Raw genomic sequence first — 20,131 nt, 5'->3', positions numbered from 1 at the left:
GTCTGTTTTCACTTCATTCTAATTGTTTTGTAGCATGTCTGTTAATCAGCTGATCATTTTCAGATAGATCAACTTCCCAGTATACAGAACCAACACATGAGAAGTCCTCTCCTAATCTAAAAACTGTAAGACCCGCTAAAGCCAAACCCATGACCCTAAACTTATTCAAAATCAGTTTGTAAAGTTAGACATTCATTTATTTTGAAGTAAAGACTAATTTACCATTATTACTGTATAAGCCCACCTTCATGACTGTTCTTTTCTGAAAATGACATAAGTGGAGGTTGTATTGAAATCAAGCTACCTGACAACAGCAGATATTCTCATGGACGGAGCTTGTACTGTTTGTGTTCCATTTAAATGTTTCATTACACAGAAAGTGTTATATTATGGGTTTGTTGTGCACTTAATATTGATAGGCTATGGATTTCCTTTGAGTCTGCACATGGAAATGGTTTTGGAAGAGATGGGTTTCTAACAAGAGTACCTCCTCCAGTCTTTGCTGCTGAAACTTGCATTTCCTGTTCCCTTCAAAAGAGAAAAGGTTCAAGAATGAGAACTGTCTTTAGAATACAGTATCTGTGAGAAACTTTTTGAAGAGCTCAGTCAAAAGGCATTGCTTATATCAACAAGTCGTTTTCCAAAAACAGCTGCTTGAAAAGCGATGATGGCTTGATATCCAGGCAAATTCATTGTTTTGCTGATATGAAATACGAAATAAACCTTGATTAAAAAGAGCAAAGGCAACCCTCTACAGTATATCAAACGCCAAGGATCTCATGAGTGAGGCCTTTGTTTCTTCTGTTAGATAACTGACAGGCAGGATGAGTCACGTCTCAGCTGACAGTGATGATGGATGGGATTGCTCCACTAGGCCCCCCACCCCATAGTCACTTGTCACAGTTGTCACTTGTCACAATGCCATTGTTGGGAAAGTATACAAAAGTAATGCATTACACATTACTAGTTACTTTAAAAAAAAGTAATGTGTAAACACACACACTGCTGTTTTAGTTTTTATTTTCTCCTCGCCTGTTTTTGTTTTTTGGGGTTTTATTATGTTTTGTCCTAAATGTTTTGGTATTGTATCACCTTAATAAAAACAAAAAATATTAAAAGAGACAATGCTCACCTGAAGGGTGGGCGAAGTTTCTCCCGCAGAGGTCACATGACACCTTCTTCTTGAGGCGGGTGGTGCTGCGGTGGGCCTCGGCGCGGTGCTGCTGCAGGGCCCTCTGGTTGGCCAGCTTCTTGGGGCACTGCGGGCACTGCTGCTCCCCCTCCTGAGAGGAGGGGCAACGCTTCACATGGGCCAGCATCCTACACTTGAAGGCAAAGCCCCTCTTACACCAGCGGCAGGAGTAGGGCTTGGAGGGGGAGGAGGAGTCTGTTGGAGCATCAATGACCTTCTCATCCTCTTCTGACTCTTCTTTTTTGTCCTCGTCCTCCCGCTTTTCTTCACTTCCGCTGCCGTTCTGCTTTCCTGAGTCAACTGTAGAAGATGGAAAAAGGGTTGAGAAATCAATGTTGAATTAAACAGTGTTGTGTCGCAGAGATTAAACAAAACATATCCCTGTAGAAACTACATCACAATGATTGTAACAATAATTATGAAAAATGATCACGCAAATCATATTGCAATTGCAAAAACATTCACAACAATCCCAATTAGATATATATATATATTTTTTTATTTGTACAGCCCATATATTTTATTGACAACGATATCCACTCACACAGTTGTCCGCCTGCAGTGAGCCTGCTCTGAGCCTCCTCCAGCAGGGGGAGCAGGGGGGAGGGGAAGGAGGAGGGGGCTTGTTGCTGCAGGGTGAGGAGCAGGGTGAGGAGCGCCGCCTCGCTCAGCTGCTCCTCCCTCACTAGGCTCAGCAGCTTCTCCAGCGCCGGGTAGGGGTCTGCCTCCTCACAGCACTCACACACCAGCTGCAGGAGCACACACTCCATTATTCCCTCAGAAACACACACAGGCCTTCACTCTTTAGTAGAGTTGTTTAATAAGATGTAAAGATCATAAGGTTTATTGTCCTGACATATACAAAACTAAGGTGTAATCTTCGGTACTAAGTCATCAATGCATTTACCGATGTAGCTAATGCCCGCCTCCGTGTGTGTTGATGTTGTCGTCCTCAAACACACACCACTTTGTAGTTTCAAAGCAGTGCTGCAGAGCGGAGTCTGACTGCTCACTCCAGAATGTGATCATGTTCTAGTGAGAAGGTGCCCTGTTTTCATGTTTAAATGTTCTCTCCATAGAAACAAAGTTTATATTAGTTCTGTGTTGATAAAGGTGGGAGAAGTACACAGATCTTGTACTTGAGTAAAAGTAGAAGTACTCAGATCTTGTACTTGAGTAAAAGTAGAAGTACTCAGATCTTGTACTTGAGTAAAAGTAATAGTCCCAGAGTGTAGGAATACTCTGTTACAGTAAAAGTCCTGCATTCAAAATGTTCCTCAAGTAAAAGTAGAAAAGTATTATCATCAAAATATAGTGAAAGTGGCGACAGTAAAAGTAGTCATTGTGCAGATTGGTCCATTTCAGAATAATAGATATGATATGTTTTATCATGATTTATCATGAAAGTGTTCTCAAAGCTGGTAAAGGTGCAGCTAGTTTGAATGACTTTGTATACTGCAGGGTAGCTTGTGAATTTACTCCAGGTGGAACTAAAGTCTGATTTAACACTTGATTAGATTTCACATCATTCATCCACATCTGTAAAGTAACTAAAGGTGTTAAATACATGTAGTGGAGTAGAAGTACACTATTTACCTCTGAATTGTAGTACTTAAGTACAGTACTTGAGTAAATGTACTTAGTTACTGTACTGTGTGCTTGTTTACACCACTGGTGTTATATATATATCAATAAAATAACATTGGTGTACCCTGCCTTGTTAATTGACACTAATTGCATCAGTACAACATCAGAGGCGTGTCATATTCAGTCTGCTGAGAACACTTTCTCTCCTCCAACAGAAAAAGAACCGTTTACATCAACAAATACTTTTTAAATGCTCCTATTTTTATTTTTATTCTTTGTCAAGATTCTAAAATAAACACCAATAGGCGCTTTCACACCGGAGTACTTTTCCCCGTACTCTTCCCTTTTAGTTCCGATAGTTCCTGGAATTTTGCGTTCACACCAAAAAGAGAACTTAGTTCATGAGAACTTTTCATGGGATAAGAGACGTCTGTAAATCGGTGGATATTTTTTTTTTTAACAAAATAAACTACCCAGTATGAACTATTTTATATCCCTTATTAGAATCATTCGGTCCTTAAAGTTGTAAAATGCACTAAATGCCGAATATAGATTTATTTTCTCTCTCCATTCATTGTACTCAGCCGAGAGTGGGAGCTCGGGGGGCGGGGCTTAAGGGCCGCATGCTCTGTGAGCACACATACGGGTTCTTCTGCTCTGACAGCCAGGCATGATGGGTAATCTGTGACGTTTCGCTCTCTCAAAAGTTGGGCCATTTTGTCTTCCTGCGCCAATGAGCAGCTCTCACAGGAAAGAACGAGACCCCGCCTCCCACGCTGTATCCAGTTCTTATTATACATCCATGCTTCATTTGCTTCCCACAGGGACTTATTCTGGTGTGAACGCGATCTGCTCTTTAGTTCCATGGGGGAACTAAGTGCTGGGAACTAAGTGCTGGGAACTAAGTACGGCAAAGTACTTGGTGTGAAAGCGGCTATTGCTTCATGCACAGATTGTTTAAAATAAAGGCTTCAATGAGCTCAAGCAGGACAAACCCCCTTCCCTGATAGCCTTTTAATTTGAAAATAGGAAGTATATGTACATGAAACAGTATTAGTCGCTTTTCACAGTGCAGCTGCTGCTGGCCACGCCTCTTTGGAGCTGTTGGTGGCTACGCCCCTCTGGAGCTGCTGCTGGCCACGCCCCTTTGGAGCGTCCACATGCAAGCAGTGAGCTCTGTGAAGAGAAGGCTGTGTACCAACAGAAACTCAGCTGAACGCTGCCGTGATTTAACGCCATATTATATTCCAAACCACATCAAGCATTATTTCTGAAACAGTATTGAGCTCAAACGCTTTCTCTCTCGCAGGTTTACCACGAGGATAGTACCTTTTTATATCCTGCTTCTTTACATATATCCTCTCCAGTACAGCGTTAGCTCTGAGTGTTAGCAATGCTTGCTAACAACTTCACTCTAAGTTCCTCTCGTAGACATCCTGCTGAAAGATTTTAGCTGCCCCCCCCCCCCTATTTTAAATTAACACAAATACAAAATTAAAACCTATAATTGCACACAAAAAAACATTTAAAAAAAAAGAACAATTTCACATAAACCTCTGGTTTTTACTCTAATTTACATTAATTACAGCAGAGGGAGCTGTCCTAATCAAGTGAAGAGAGGGCTGTAATCTACTTCCTCATTAAAAATTAAACTTGACCCGCCCCCTCGCTCCTCCCCCCGCAGCCCCGGCTCCGGGGGCAGCGGGGCTGGGGCAGTTCAACTTACCTGATTTGAGGGGGAGGGGGAGGGGGGGGGTTTGCGCCACAATTTATGGGCGCTGTATGCAATATAGGCGTAGTTCTGTTAAGATAAGATAATAGGATGTGCTTTGTTGATCCAAAATCGGGAAATTGTTTTGTTATGAAATTTAAATAAAATATATATTTTAATTTATTGTTTAAATAAAAATGTTCGATGCCCCCCATAGGTTGATGTTGCCTTAGCATTCGCCTATACTGCCTACGCCAAGGGAGTTCAACATAGAGCCAACCCGCATTTGAGTAATGTCGTCATGACCGCCGCAAATCTGGATCAGCTCTGTCATACCACTGTTTTTAGAGATGTGGGTAAGGAGGAAAAGAGAGGGGGTTTGAAGGATTATTTGAATTATTTTAAGTATTAAAGTACCGTGTTATGGCAGGAAAGTTAAATCTAGTATATTCATTTTAAAGTCACCTTATATATATTCATGTGTGTTAAATTTGAAGGGACAAAGTATATTTTCCCTCCCCAATATATTGAGGTGAAGTCTTTGTGTTTAGAGTGGGCTGTGAGCAGGGGACATCCTTATTTGGGGATAGCTCCAAAACTCTGGAATGTTTCCCTCATAAAAGAAGAGGGTGCGTTACACATGCTTAGGGCAAATGTGTGTGTTTTCATTGTAGTAAATATATGTGCTGCGTGATTACTGTTCAACCATATACCTCTGTTTTTATTCTTTCATGTGTGGGTACTAAATGGCTACAAACATTGTGGAGAAATTAGCTTAAACATGTTTTATTACTCTATATGAAAATGAAGCAGCTTTTATGACAGGGACGAGAGAGCTGGGGGAGGGGACATTCTTCTTAAGATTTTCAGCATGTCAATTATCAGGGAAATCTACTTGTTTTAAATAGATGTGTGTGGTTAATTACTTTGTGTTAATAATAACAGTATGTGTAAAGGAAGCTGGAAATATGCAATGTGAAACCTTTTATTTGAAGTAAAGATAGCTCAAATGGCTGGAAAGGCTGCAGGACAAATGAGTGTGTTCTCTATATTGGGCTTGTGTGAAGTTTGACTATTTGAAAAGCATCTCTAATACTACTTAAGAGCATAGATAATGTGTTCCTCATTATTATTGATATGAAAGTAATTTACATGTATTACGTATATTTAGCCAACTATAACAACTATATCTTAAAACATACTTTTACCTTGTGTGTGGTAACCTGAGGAGGGGAAGATGGACACAGGGACAAAAAGTCATAAAGGGGATGTGTGTGTGCTGGCTGCAAGATGTGAAATAAGATAAGGAAACTTGTTGTTTAGAGCAGGTTCGTACCAGACACCAAAAAGTATCTGGTTTTCGTCAAACTGAAAGAGACTTTTTGTTTCCGGGTTTCTTCTGCTGTGTCGCACTGATTGGGTGCGACAGGCCATGTGTTGGTCTCTCCCAATAAGATGACCTCTGGGGGAAAGCACGCACACACCTCCTCCTGTGTTTTTAGTATGAAAGCCTGTGTTTTCCTTTGGTTCGATCTCTTTTTCCTCAGGCTGACCAGAGAGTAAGACAGGAGAAAGAGCAGGAAGTACTTCCTTTGTATTTGTATTGTTACTTTGTGTCATTAAAACAAGATTATTGTTTAACTTGCATTCTGGTGTTTCTTAATCCCTTCCTTTTTACGAATTTACCCAGCTTACCAAACGACACGCGGAGACGAGGTTGGTTTTAAACATCAACCAAATCTCCAACAGGTTGTATTTCCTGACACTTTTTTAGTCTCCGGACACACCGGGGACACATTTATGTATAAAATAAATCAAAAAGTGCATTTTTCACAGGTGACCTTTAAGGTTCTCTGTAGAGTTTCTGATGTCTAGTAACACAGACAGGATGTATTCACAGACATTGGTTGGACCTCAAGGATCCACACAGTGTTTTGGTGATAAACAGTGAACATGGTTACCTGTCTCTCCTGCTCAGCCAGGCCTCCCTGTGCTGCCTGGCTCAGCAGCTCCAGGACAGACGGCATGTTGCTGAGGAGCTCCACCAGCTCAGAGGAATGTTCCAGAACTCCAGCTGCAGGCCCGTTAGACTGCTGCGCTGCTGTCGGGTTGTTTTCTTCCACTACTGAGGGTTTGGTTTCTTCAGGCTCTGTGTACACAGAAATGACAAGTCATAAGCATTGTTGTTTATTTCAGGGAAGTTGTTGTGGAGTTTTAGTCAGTTTCTAAAATAAAAAAATACTGTCCTTTGTTACGGTTGTGGGTTCTGACTCGGAGATCGTTGTAGCGTTGCATCAGATCATATTTAATAAGCAATCCAAGTGGCATATAAACATAAACGATCAAGATAAACTACCTTCATTTAAAGGTAACAGAAAGGAGTTCTCTGGACAATACAATCAAACAAAAAGATTGCGGTCAGAAGACTTTACCGCGTCCCTGTCTAACCATCCTCCGCTGTGTCCCGTTGTTCTACCACACACACACGCATGTCATATCCTGCCTTACAGCGGATATTTATTGACAGCAAAAAAGAGACTTAAATGTACTTAAGCAAATTAGCATTCTTTAAATCCAAGTGTTATTCACCAAAACAAATAATGAAGTAAGTTATTTATTCTTAAGATATTTGCAGCAGGGATGGCAAAAGTACAGACATCATACACTCAAGTAGAAGTACTCGTGTTTGAAAATACTCCGGTAAAGTACTGAGTAAACTTCTTTACTCAAGTACAGGCAAAGAAGTATGGGCTTTGAGATGTACTTAAGTCAAAAGTAGCTATAACTACCAACTGCTTTATAGAACATTTCCCTCTTATATGGCTATGGGTGATTAGGAACAGAGTCGGCCCGACCCATTAAGTGACATAAGCGGCCGCTTAGGGCCCCGCAGCCACTAAGGGGCCCCCTAGCAAAACAAAAAAAATCTCAGTACACCGTCGCCGTGATAAGTATGTTTAATTAATTGTGTTAATATGCCTAGATTGCCTACTCTCAAAGTCATGTATTATATTATTGAGTCAATAATATAATACATTAACTGTGTTTTACCTGAACCTCATCATGACACAAGAGAGGACGGCAGGATTGTAATTTCCCGTGTTCAGTGAATGCAACAGAGGCAAGACACCAGACCAACCAGAGAGTTGAATGGAAATAAACATCTGTCTTATTGGCTGACAGGTACCTATCCTGTGAACTGTGACAATGTTTAAAATAAACTGTCAGTCGGACTCAGAGTTTTTGAAGATGGACATACAGATGTAGCACTGAATTTCGGACTCCAGCTTACAGCTTCCTGCCTACGGCCTGCCAAAGACCAGTATAGAGGAATGTTAAGCCCTCCCACTATTTCCCAAGAGGGCGTTATCAGATTTTCAATTTCAGGTTTTAACCAGGAGATGGCGCTTCATTCACAAATACAGAAAGACAAGTTTCATGGACTTTCAGTTGTGTTTTGAAGAGCATTTGAACACATCAATATTTTAGATCAACTAAAGTATATCTAATCTTGTAATTCAATAATATATAGTCTTTATATATTAAATAATCATAATTATAATGTAAATGTTTACATTACACTTCTTTACTTGTTATGCTCATACTTTAACCTTTACAATCGTTTGCTTTAATATGCAGTATATTTTTGTGTTTGCTTCCTCCTGCTCCCTTTCGGACACATACTGTATGATTTATTATTATTATTAATATGAAGATATTATTAAGATAAGATAAGATGTTACTTTATTGATCGAACATTTTAGTTTAGAATGCGCTGTCCCACGGTAATTCAAAAGGCTCACAGGTCACATTCTGACCATTATTTAAAACAATAGGTGCTTTCACACCTTCTACACTTTGATTTGTATAGAGGGAGCTCTGTCAGTTTTCGAATTACCCATTTGCTTTCGGGGAGCCCTATTTTTCAGAGCACATCCTGCTACTAAATATGTCACACGCACGCTCTGTTGACTGGCGCAGCAGCGCGGATGCGATCAATTGCTATAAAAAAACTCTTCTACTAATACAGACGGTGTCCCTATGCCGGCGGATGTGGCCGTTGTTGAAGCCTCTTCAGGCTCCGCATCGGCAGGCCTCTCCCTCGGTGTGGAGCTGTCAAACTCGACCCTAACGCCGCTTACAGCCGGCCAACTAAAAGTTGTTTTCCGTTCACGTTGTCATTTTTAGACTCCTTCGCTTCTTTGCTTGTGAATCCAAAAGCTGTGACGCTTGGCTGTTTTCGTTTTGCCATATTTTTTTATTACACAGCCAGAGTTAAAAAAATATCAATATGAACATTTCAAATACCGCGCCGGCATCACCGCCATAATCATAGCAACGTAAGTAAGAATGCAGCGCCGCCACATACAGATGGCAACACCCAGACATATTCACAAATATAAAACAAATATTCAGAAACTGTAATGAACAATAACTATTATTTATTTCAAGAACTGTTATTTACAGAAACTCAACATTTCTAATCTGTGTGACACAAATATGCACGATTGTTTTGGGCTCCCCCTATTTATCTCAAAGTCAGCCTTCACGGGAGCTCCCTCCCTCTTCGGGGGAGCCAAGCTCCTCCTAGCTCCCCCCCATTTCGAACAGTGTCTGTGGCTGAATGGCCAGCGATTAGGTGCGGCGCATTTGTCATAGGTGATCAGAGCTAACTGCCTACCGTCAGATTTCATTTAAAAAACAGATCTGATTTTAAGATTATTTCTGCGCTCATAAAGAATGATAAGAATAAGAATAATGCGTATTGAACTGGTTTAATTAATTTGTGAGTTTATTTAATACTAGAACCGCCAATCGGGTCAATTTGTGTGATGTGTGTTGTGTGTGTGCAATGTAACTTTTTTTCAATAAAATATTAAAGTCTCCCAGTCCCTGACTTTTCCTGAAAGTGTGTTATGTAGCACCCTATGTTGTTAAAAATTGCATTCTAATAGTGGGATTTTACAGGTTTAGGTAGGCCTATACAAAAACCTCTGGCGGTTCTAGTGTTAAGGTAATTAGGTACAGTAGAAGCCCTTTTTTATCAGTAACGAATTTAGCAGTTGAACATAAAAGTCAACTAACTGAGGGTCACTTGCAATGACAGTGTTGTGTCTAACTGTAAGCTTGTCACTCAGAGTAACCTACTGTTAATTGAGCTGCTGGAGAAGAAAGATCAAGGGGGGAGGGGGGGAGAGAGCTGTGGTTGATGGGCCATTAGTTGTGTAAATACACAGCTGAGAGCTGCTGTTTCATTCAGACTGTTTAAAAAACTGTAACAACGGACTATTTTTCTTAGCGGATGCATGTCAATTTAAATCAATACATACAACTATTTTTTAAATCAATAAATACAAATATTTTTTAAATCAATAAAATACATTTTCTAAATCCATAAAAGCATTTCAATTAATATTGGGAGTCATGTCGTTACTTTGTTGAGAATTTGGCCGTGTAATAAGCGGGATAATTTGCAGCGACTTGTTCCTTATGGGGAAAATAACACCCGTCATGTGTGTGTAGAGGTGTGTGTGGTTAAAACACTTTCATGAAGTGAAGGAATTTCCTTCTATAAAACAGCTGTGGGCAGCAGTGAGTGTCACGGACATGAATTCATAGATCAAGGCAGACTGGTGCACACACTCTCCTGTCCTGCCAGGCGACACGCCCGTTCTAAGCCGTGTCCCTCACTCCTCACATCCCAAGCATCCCCACAAGTGTATTATGTTGTTACATCGTTTCAGATGTTATGTTTCAGTTGTGCTCTGTCTATGTTCAGTGATGCAAACTTGTCACCTTTCGGCGAAATTCGCCGTTTTGAATCGAAAATAAGTCGTTTGTGTGATTCATGTAGATCTTCAATACAAATATTTTTGGGGTATGGGGGGGGCTGGGACCCGGAGTAATCTGCGGCCGTGAGCTGTTATGTGCCATCATGACACGCATGGTGTTCTTTTTTTATATATTATAATGAAGTACGAGCTGTGTGCTCGAGTCTTCCTGCCTGTCGGCTCTGCTCATGGATGTATAATAAGGCTCTGCTGCTCCGAGATGATGGTCTAGCTTCAGCAGCTACATTACCTACGGGTGCGTTCGTTAATATTAACTGTGCGTCCGGAGTCACTGTGGCACAGACTGGACCGCTGGTGAACAGCTGTTAGAACGGGCTGTTCAGGTGTTCAGAGCAGAGCTCCCTGTCGGAGCGGCAGAGCGTGATGTGAACTGAAAAGTTTTTCTGTGGCAATATTATTTAAGGAATCGTTGAGCTAGCTAGCTAGCATACATTGTCACTATCTGCTAACGTTAGCTTTAGCCTTCTATTTCTAATAGTTTTTTTCATAGGCTATAAACAGAGGTGGTATAAGTATATATATTGTACTTGAGTAAAATTAGAAGTACTCAGATCTTGTACTTGAGTAAAAGTAGAAGTACTCAGGTCTTGTACTTGAGTAAAAGTAGAAGTACTCAGATCTTGTACTTGAGTAAAAGTAGAAGCACACAGATCTTGTACTAGAGTAAAAGTAGAAGTACTCAAATCTTGTACTTGAGTAAAAGTAGAAGCACACAGATCTTGTACTAGAGTAAAAGTAGAAGTACTCAAATCTTGTACTTGAGTAAAAGTAGAAGCACTCAGGTCTTGTACTTAAGTAAAAGTAGAAGCACACAGATCTTGTACTAGAGTAAAAGTAGAAGTACTCAGGTCTTGTACTTGAGTAAAAGTAGAAGTACTCAGATCTTGTACTTGACTAAAAGTAATAGTCCCAGAGTGTAGGAATACTCTGTTACAGTAAAAGTCCTGCATTCAAAATGTTCCTCAAGTAAAAGTAGAAAAGTATTATCATCAAAATATAGTGAAAGTAGCGACAGTAAAAGTAGTCATTGTGCAGATTGGTCCATTTCAGAATAATAGATATGATATGTTTTATAATGATTGATCATGAAAGTGTTCTCAAAGCTGCTAAAGGTGCAGCTAGTTTGAATGACTTTGTATACTGCAGGGTAGCTTGTGGATTTACTCCAGGTGGAACTAAAGTCTGATTTAACACTTGATTATATTTCACTTAATTAATCCAGATCTGTGAAGTAACTAAAGGTATTAAATACATGTAGTGGAGTCAAAGTACACCATGTACCTCTGAACTGTAGTGGAGTAGAAGAACAAAGTAGCAAAACATTGAAATACTTAAATAAAGTACAAGTATCTCAAAATTGTGCCCAAGTATAGTACTTGTTGAGTTTATGAACTTAGTTACTTTACACCATGTGGCTATAAAGATAAAAAGACTTAAGCCTTGCACAGAGGCCTGAAAATACATTTTCAAAATGATCAACAGTGCTGCCAAAATTATAAACTGACTGCTCCACAATTTGAAATAAATGCTTTTATATATTTCTATTATGTGACTCTTTGGCGTTTCTGTTATTATTAACACTGCTGCTTTAGTTGTTCTGACTGCTAAAATCCTCTGTCATTCCGTGGGGTGGGGGAGCCGGGGGCTCGGATCCTTGTCACCTTTTTCATACCTGATGAGTTTGCATCCCTATATGTTAAAAAGCCTCAGTCACCTTAATTCATGTAATAAAAACATCTCAGGTCAGTAACACTCAAAGCTAAATGTGCAATACCATGTTCAGCTATGTTACTATTTATAATGTTATCGTTGTTACATCAGAAGATGTACAAATTGAAATGATTTCTTAACTTACAGTAGGCTATTTTTTACAATGTGTGTTGGAAGGATTTATTAAATTACAATGAATATTGTCATTGTTGAAGGCTTTTAGAGAAGGGTGAACTATAAGCCTGAATTACATAAAATGTTATACCTAAAAACATAAAAGCCACAATAAATAAGTCACAATTATTGTAGTTATGTTTACCTCCCGTATTGCTTTCAACCCACCAGCTTTTATGGTGTTGTTACGTCACTAACTGTAAGCTTGTCACATACAGTCTATGGTCACTCAGAGTAACCTACTGTTAATTTAGCTGCTGGAGAAGAAGATCAGGGGGGGAGGGGGGGAGAGAGCTGTGGTTGATGGGCCATTAGTTGTGTAAATACACAGCTGAGAGCTGCCGTTTCATTCAGACTGTTTAAAAAACTGTAACAACGGACTATTTTTCTTAGCGGATGCATGTGAATTTAAATCAATACATACAACTATTTTTTAAACCAATAAAAACATTTTCTAAATCCATAAAAGCATTTCCATTAATATTGGGAGTCATGTCGTTACTTTGTTGAGAATGTGGCCATGTAATAAGCGGGATAATTTGCAGCGACTTGTTCTTTATGGGGAAAATAACACCCTTCATCCAGATGAGGATCCCTCCGCTACACTTTGGGATCCTGATCGACCGACGAAACTCCATTTAAAATATACATATTTTTGGTGAATTACTGAGTTTAGGCACGTTAATAACGTTTTAATGAAGTTGAATACAGTATATTCATATGTGTCAGTGATTTCATGTCAATTCGGCGAACATAAACATAAATGATCGTGGTGAAGATGATGATTAAATTAGGATTAAAAATCGAGAGCCGGGCTGCATTTCCTCCCGTTCGTTTTTTTCGAATAACAAAATTATTTTGTTAAATAACAACATGGTGATGTTTTGTAAATGATTACATGTCTCTTATTTAGCACAGTAGTATGATATCTGTGACATATGGATCTTAACAAAGTTCCGCTGTACATCCAGCATACTGTATCTCAATTTATTTCACATGAGCTCCAGTGTGGAACCCCACTGCACCCCCTGGTGGATCAATGATCCATTGCAGCTGGCTTCATTATAATTACATTTATCTATCACGGGGGCGGTCTCAAGTCAAGCTGGAGGTTTTCCCTTGAGCGAGGGCAGATCACGTACCAATCACGGCCCTCGCGTTTCAAACTGTCTGAAATGAATCGCTACATCTGTAAGAAAAAAAAATCTTAAAAAATACGACAATTCTAAAGTGGTGGCTCAAACAACAACCCCAGAGCCACCACTTGAGCCAGGTAAACAAGGTATGTAAATGTCAGTAAACTTCCAAGTTATGCGAACATGTAAGCAAACCATAAATTACAGCTACGTTGACGTTACTTTGAATCACCGGGGTAAGCTAAACCGTTAGCAAGTAGCTATAGCTAGCCAGATATATTAAATAAACACTTTGTCATACAATCTAAATGTAATGTTTTTTAGCGTTACCTGGTGATTTCAAAGAAAGCTCTCTGGGAAATGATGACTTACTATTCGACATGAAGCTAGAAGCTACCTTACAGTACACAGTTGATCCTGAGTCCTGTCAGTTAAAGTGTTTCATAGTTAGCTTAGCTAAGCATCAACCTAGCACTGAAATATATGGATGTTATGTGACAGTATTTCTGAGAAAAAGTCAGCTGAAATGGTGGCATAGTTGCCACTGCTTTACGTGTCAACAGCATGTTTGAACGTATTTGCAGCAGTAAATGTGGCTGTTTGGCCACTGACGTTGCCATAACAACACCTGCATTTAAATGTGCAACCTCTTTTTGTGATAGATTTTTGCAAGAAATTATAATTCTTCTGAATAATATTCCTATTGACAGCTAGTTTCTATGTGAACATTATGAAATGGACAGCCAGAGAGAATAAATGTAAAACAATACTATATGACAAAACAAGAATACAGTTTAAGTGATTTGTAAAATATCCATAAAGAAAAATCTGTTTACAGTTCTGTTTTATATGGGTGTTGAGAGATGTATCCATAGATCTCTTAATTTTGCTCTCAAATACCTCATTCACATCAATGGTGTTTCAGGGCCGGTTCGGAGCTGGAGCTTGAAAAGCACCAGGTTTTCCTGTTCACACCGCAGCGGAGCAGCCTCTTAGCTCAGGAATCCGGTTTGTTTCAAGCACTAGAGCAAAAGCACCGCATACGTCACGCTTAAGTCGAGGCGGGGGCAGGGGCAGGGGCGGGATCAACTCCTGAACAACAACAAAAAGCCCGTGTTTTATCCAGTTTGTACACAACGATGGAGAAACTTAACAAGCAGCAGTGGTCCACTGAAGAGACCAGCTACCTACTGGGAATCTGGTTTTCTGAAGAGGTACGGAGGAAGCTGGAGCACAATCGGCCATTGTTGTTGTTGTCGGTGTCAGCTGTGAGGGGTTTCCGCGCGGTTTGGCTTTATGAAGCAGGCACGCAAACGGTTACGTCATGACGCAAACGATGAAGCAATGACGCAGCACCAGTCGGACTCTGGGCAGTGTGAAAAGAGCCGGAGCTAAACCGAAGAACCAGTTCTGAACCTGAAAAGCTCTAGCACGGAGCTTGAACCGGAAATGCGCTGGTGTGAATGAGGTAAAAGTGCACCAGATTGATGCTTTTAACTTCAATATTAAAAAAAAAATCTTCCCGGGGGAGCATGCCCCCGGAGCCCCCTAGAGGAGGTGAGGACCCCCCTAGAGGAGGTTAGGTCCACGGTGTTTACATGCTTATTTATACAATATGCAGTGGCGGCCAGCCCATAGGGGCGCCGCCCCACCTCTTCCCACATACAAAAAAAAAAATTAAATATATATTTCAAAAAATATATATTTCAAAAATATATTTATTTTTTATTTTTAATGAACAAGGTAAATATCATACAATTGGTATCAGTAAAATGTATAATCTACAATAAAATATTGTTTAAAATTGTGTTACGATGTCTAAAGTTACTGATAAGTCACATGTTTCCTGCCTGGCCTTGCCCTTGGCATTAGTTTATCATTACGGGGCGCTGCCCCCGAGCCAAACAGCAGCAACCAGCACGTTGCAAAAGTCTCAATAGTAAATTGTGCCGCCGAAACATAATTTCAGCCAATCAGCGCTGTCAAATATTTTGGTCACGAGGGCGCTCACGTTGGCGCCCACGTTGCTTACGTGCGTTGACGTGAGTTGTTTTTTAGAGTCATGAGGAACTGGGGTAGTATCTATAGTAACGCAGTGTAGGCGGAGCCGTGACGTCATCTTCAATGAGCTCGCCAGAAAAACAACACAGCTGTTAGCTCTTAGCACTCAGAGCTCACAGCTCTTTATATCTGTTCAGAAACTAGACAAAAGTTAAACAAGTACAAACCACATACTGTCTGTGTCATGGCGAATACAGTCGCTGGTTTATTTATGTCTGTATAGGCCGTTGTTGTGAGTGTGGACGGTCGGAGCATTTACAACGTTAGCTTAGCCAAATCTCCATTAGAAAACACGCATTTTAAAAGGTTTTTCGCCTGCCGTCTGTCTGCAGACTTGTCAAAGCCTTAATTCATGGTTTTTACTATCCGGTATCAGTATGTTGTTACTTCGGCATCATTTTGAAACGTGTATTACAATTAAATCACGGTCAAATATGTTCATCTTGTTGTAGTTGTAGCCCCCTTGACAGCGATTCTCTCTCTAGTTTAGCATACTCAGCCCGACTCAGCCTGGTTGTTCCTGGCCCTAGAACCACGATTTTATGGGGCCATTACATCACCAGAAGTCCCAATTTAAGGGGTCATTTCTCCCCCCAAATTTTTTTTTACTCACTATATCAACAGCCCCACCAAAAATATTTTCCACCAGCCGCCACTGACAATATGTGTGCTTATGCAAACATCATAAGACAAAAGTTGGTTCCGTGTTGTGTGTAGTGAGAATGCGCTAGAGTGAGGGGGCCCCCAAGCCAAAGCTTGCTTAGGGCCCCCAAAAGTCTAGGGCCGGCCCTGATTAGGAATGTCTAAATCAAAAACTTCCCCTGCCTCTTCCTCTTCCCTAATGTTAGCCATTTTTCTTGCCTTGCTCCGTTGAAATAGCCTGGTAGGCTACTGGCACGGTTTGGGATAAGGTTAGCTGCTTCCTGCTGCCTACCGCCGTCGGCACAGCTCAAAGGATGATGGGAAATACCTCGAGCTGAGTTCTTATTGGTCCTTCTTCTTGAGAGAAGACCAGGAAATACTGGATACACCGATTGTATTTTTTCTGTGATCTTAGGTTGAAATAGGTACGCAATGATTCTAAATAATAATGATTACGTCACCAAATGCAGATTTAAATTAAAGCCTGTTTTTAAAATGTAAGAAGTAGAAAGTACAGGTATTTGTGATAAAAATGTAAGGAGTAAAAAAAAAAAACGGAATAGTGGAGTGAAGTACTGATATCAGTCAAATCTACTTCAGTTCAGTAACAAAGTATTTGTACTTCACAACATCCCACCTCTAATTTGCAGATATTCAAACAATAATAATCTTAAAGTGGACCTATCATGCTATATTTGAATAATATAGTGTAGGACCATACCTATATAAGGCATATTTATACTATTTATTTTTCAAAATATCAAACAGATCATGCATTTTAGCCATTCCTCATTTCGCTCAATTTAACACTGTCTTTTCATGGGCTGATTCTGTGAGAACAGCACCATCTACAGGCCTGGCATATGTACTACAGCGTCTCCAGCGCTCTCGAACGGCAATGTCCGTGGCTGTCTCCTCCTGATTGGTGGAGTTGGCCCAATAGCCGTAGCGCCACTTCTGTGACGTCACAGAAGTGTTCAAATCTGGATCAGTCTGTATCAGATCCGTTGCAGCACCTTTTTAAGAGATTTGGGTATGGAGGAAAATAGAGAGGGTTGTGTTTTCTGACACTTGGTGAGTTCCCTGGAACACCGGGGACACATATTCATGTATACAAGACGTACAAAAGTGCATTTTGCATGATAGGTCACCTTTAAAGTAAAATGGCTCTGACAGTAGTTGTATTGGACTGATATGATATTATGAATAAGTATCTCAGTATATTCATGCCGTACACGGACCTGAGTTCTGCACACAGCTTCTTTTACACGCCGGCTCCTCTGCAGCTTCACTCTCACTCTCTCTCCCCGTCTTGTCTGAAGTCGTGTCCTCCTTGCTGGGTGAAGCAGAACCATCAGTGTTCATGCTCTGGACTTGGTTTATCACCGGGAGACTGGGGGTGTGTGTAGAATGGACCGGAGTTTGCTGGTTTACCAGACTAGTGAGGATGTTTTTGAAGCCGACAGCCACGTCGAACATCTGCAAGCTGTCAGCGGCCGCCACGATGCGGCTCACGTTGTGTTTGCCCAGAGGCAGCTTGCCAGTGTAGACCATGTCCAGCAGGCAGCCGAATTCCTGTGAGGACACCATGGCCGTGTCGATGGAGATGGTGTCGGAGCCTTCCAGGAGAGACCTGACGGAGAAGATAACTTTATTTATGTTGAAAATCCCACAATAGTCTATATGCCAGATCCTAGACTCACTTATTGTGAACCCGGAAATGTTGAGTACCCCAAAGTTTTATGCTAGAATGTATAGTACAGGTCTCCAGCACAAAGAAACTGCCGGTTTTGCTTGCCTGCATATGTTGGGCAATTTGCACAATTAGAATAAGTTGTGTTTATTAGCATGAATTACCATTGTAGCCTATGTGGAAAACAGACCATTTTTTTGTGATTTTGGGGCTTATTGAGGATGCTGAATCCATTTCTGGCTCTGGATCAGTTGGATTGGACAGATTGCCTATTTGTTTAAGTACAAATTGTCCACAGTAGAGAAAATAATTGTCATCTCGTGCTCTCTATATCCAATGGTGGCAACACTAGAGATGGTAGTCAAAATCAGTCCACAAGAGTACAAATATGGCCACTTTCAGGTTAAAACTGTTATGCTCAGAAATGGAATCAGCATCATCAATAACCTCCAAAATCACTCAAAGATTGTCCAAATCAGCCAAGCCATTTTTTTACTATTGTTTACATAGGCTATAATGCCATTCATTTTCATTAAAGTAATTTATGCTAATTGTTCAAATGACCCAACATATGCAGGTTAGTATCCAACAGTTGCTACGTCTGGGGACCCGTACTATACATTTATAACATAAAACTTTAGGGCACTCAACATTTCAGGGTTCACAATGCTGGAAACTACACTACAAACTAATTTAGGCCCACAACATCCCTCTACAAGTCATCTTGCCTTCATCACCCCTTTGACTTAAAATGCTATATTTATTATGGATATGGTAAATGACCAGAGAAACATGGAACTGTCACTGCCCGTCCCTGAAACCCCCGTTAGTGTTTGTTTCTTCTGTGTGTCTCTCTCTCTCTTTCTCTTGACTGCAGCCGAGGAAAGAGGAGGGAGGACGCTTCCAGAGGAGACAAGAGTGAGGATACATCAGTGTAGACTACGCGGAAGACGTAGATGTGATGTGATATGAATGATAATGGGACACACATAGACGTCTGCACTCACAGTGCCGCGGACTGTACTTAATGTTACTCTGATCCGGTTACTTATGTTGTGGCAGATATTTAAGTAAGCTTTCTTAACGCTAATGTTACAATAGTCAGATTGCTCTGAAGATGGGAGGTGATATTCTATTCATTTTCACATTCACACAGTCAGTCGATTTTTGCCGGCCGTCTTTCCTGCAACGGCAGTTTTTCTGTATTTCCTTTATCCTGTAATATGACTTGATCGCTTTAAACTCTGCACACTGAGCTCTGATTGGTCAGCAGGCGGTGCTAACCTGCTCTGGACCAGGCTAGCTGTTCAGCATAAATTACCATGGAGATCTAGCCCGCTAAGAAGAGAACCGGCGTCGTAGGACCGGAAACCCAGAGTTTTCCCTGAAGTTAGCTCGCTAAGCGAAAATCCGGCTTCGTAGTACAGGCCTAAGAAGTAAAGGGCGTTGTTTATGGTGACGCTGGAGTGAACGAGGACATCCCAACTCATACCTGAGGACTCCTCTGTCCTCGCGTCTCTTCCTTGTGTGTCTCGCTCGCGTCTTACGGGGACGGAGGTAAGACGAAAGGAAGGGACGCGAGTGAGGGAAAGGAGGAGGCTAAATAATCAATTGGGATGAACCTTAAGACCAGCCAGGCCTCTCAACCCACCCTGGAACAACGGTTTCCCACTGCCGCCATAACCAACCTCCACTCCCAGCTCCCCTTTGCTAATAAAACAAATGTTACGCTCACCAGCTGATTCCGAGTCTGATTCTGGGTCCCCTCTAGTACGTGTGACAGGTAGTGATGGGAATTATGGCTCTTTGAAGGGAGCCAGATCTTATGGCTCCGTTCCTTTGGAGAGCCGTTCAAAAGAGCCGTTTTTTGGGGGGCGGGGTTAATAGGTTTATCTGCAAAATATACCTTTTATAATTCAATCAAATGTAGCCCCAATTCAATTATTCAATAAATCCTTTGTAATGAAGTATTCAAAAGTAAAAATTACATTTTTAATATAAATGGTAAATGGTAATGTACTTATATAGCGCTTTATCCAGTCTTTACGACCCCTCAAAGCGCTTTACATACTACATGTCATTCACCCCCATTCATACAGAGCAGTGTATCTTACTCTAGGACCTAACATTCACACACATTCACACACCGTTGGCCATGCCATCGGGAGCAACTCAGGGTTAAGTATCTTGCCCAAGGACACATCGACATGTTGACTGCATGGGCTGGGGTCGAACCCACAACCTTCTGGTTGAAAGACTCCCTCGCAGTCGACCTGTATATCAATGATTTGCTGTGGCCAATTGTTTTCATTGCATTTACAGACCCTTGTAACTCTCTGACTGTAGAACCACGCTTAAAAAAAGCAGATAGTA

The 20,131-nt window shown here is 40.9% G+C and overlaps 1 protein-coding gene across 4 annotated transcripts in view; it reads right to left on the bottom strand.

The window, feature by feature from the left end:
- The window catches only part of zbtb40 (zinc finger and BTB domain containing 40), a 42,581-nt gene that overhangs the window by 16,756 nt on the left and 5,694 nt on the right, over positions 1 to 20,131 (bottom strand). For all 4 annotated transcript variants that reach the window (XM_079682915.1, XM_079682914.1, XM_079682917.1 and 1 more), the window contains 4 exons: positions 17,307 to 17,698; positions 6,452 to 6,639; positions 1,737 to 1,941; positions 1,133 to 1,492 (listed from right to left, as the gene is read on the bottom strand). In XM_079682915.1, coding sequence (XP_079539041.1) covers positions 1,133 to 1,492; positions 1,737 to 1,941; positions 6,452 to 6,639; positions 17,307 to 17,698 — 1,145 coding nt within the window. The remainder of the gene's footprint in view (positions 1 to 1,132; positions 1,493 to 1,736; positions 1,942 to 6,451; positions 6,640 to 17,306; positions 17,699 to 20,131) is intronic.

Source organism: Notothenia rossii (assembly GCF_949606895.1).
Source record: "Notothenia rossii genome assembly, chromosome: 5".
Lineage (NCBI taxonomy): Eukaryota > Metazoa > Chordata > Actinopteri > Perciformes > Nototheniidae > Notothenia > Notothenia rossii.
This window is presented reverse-complemented; position numbering and strand designations above follow the sequence as displayed.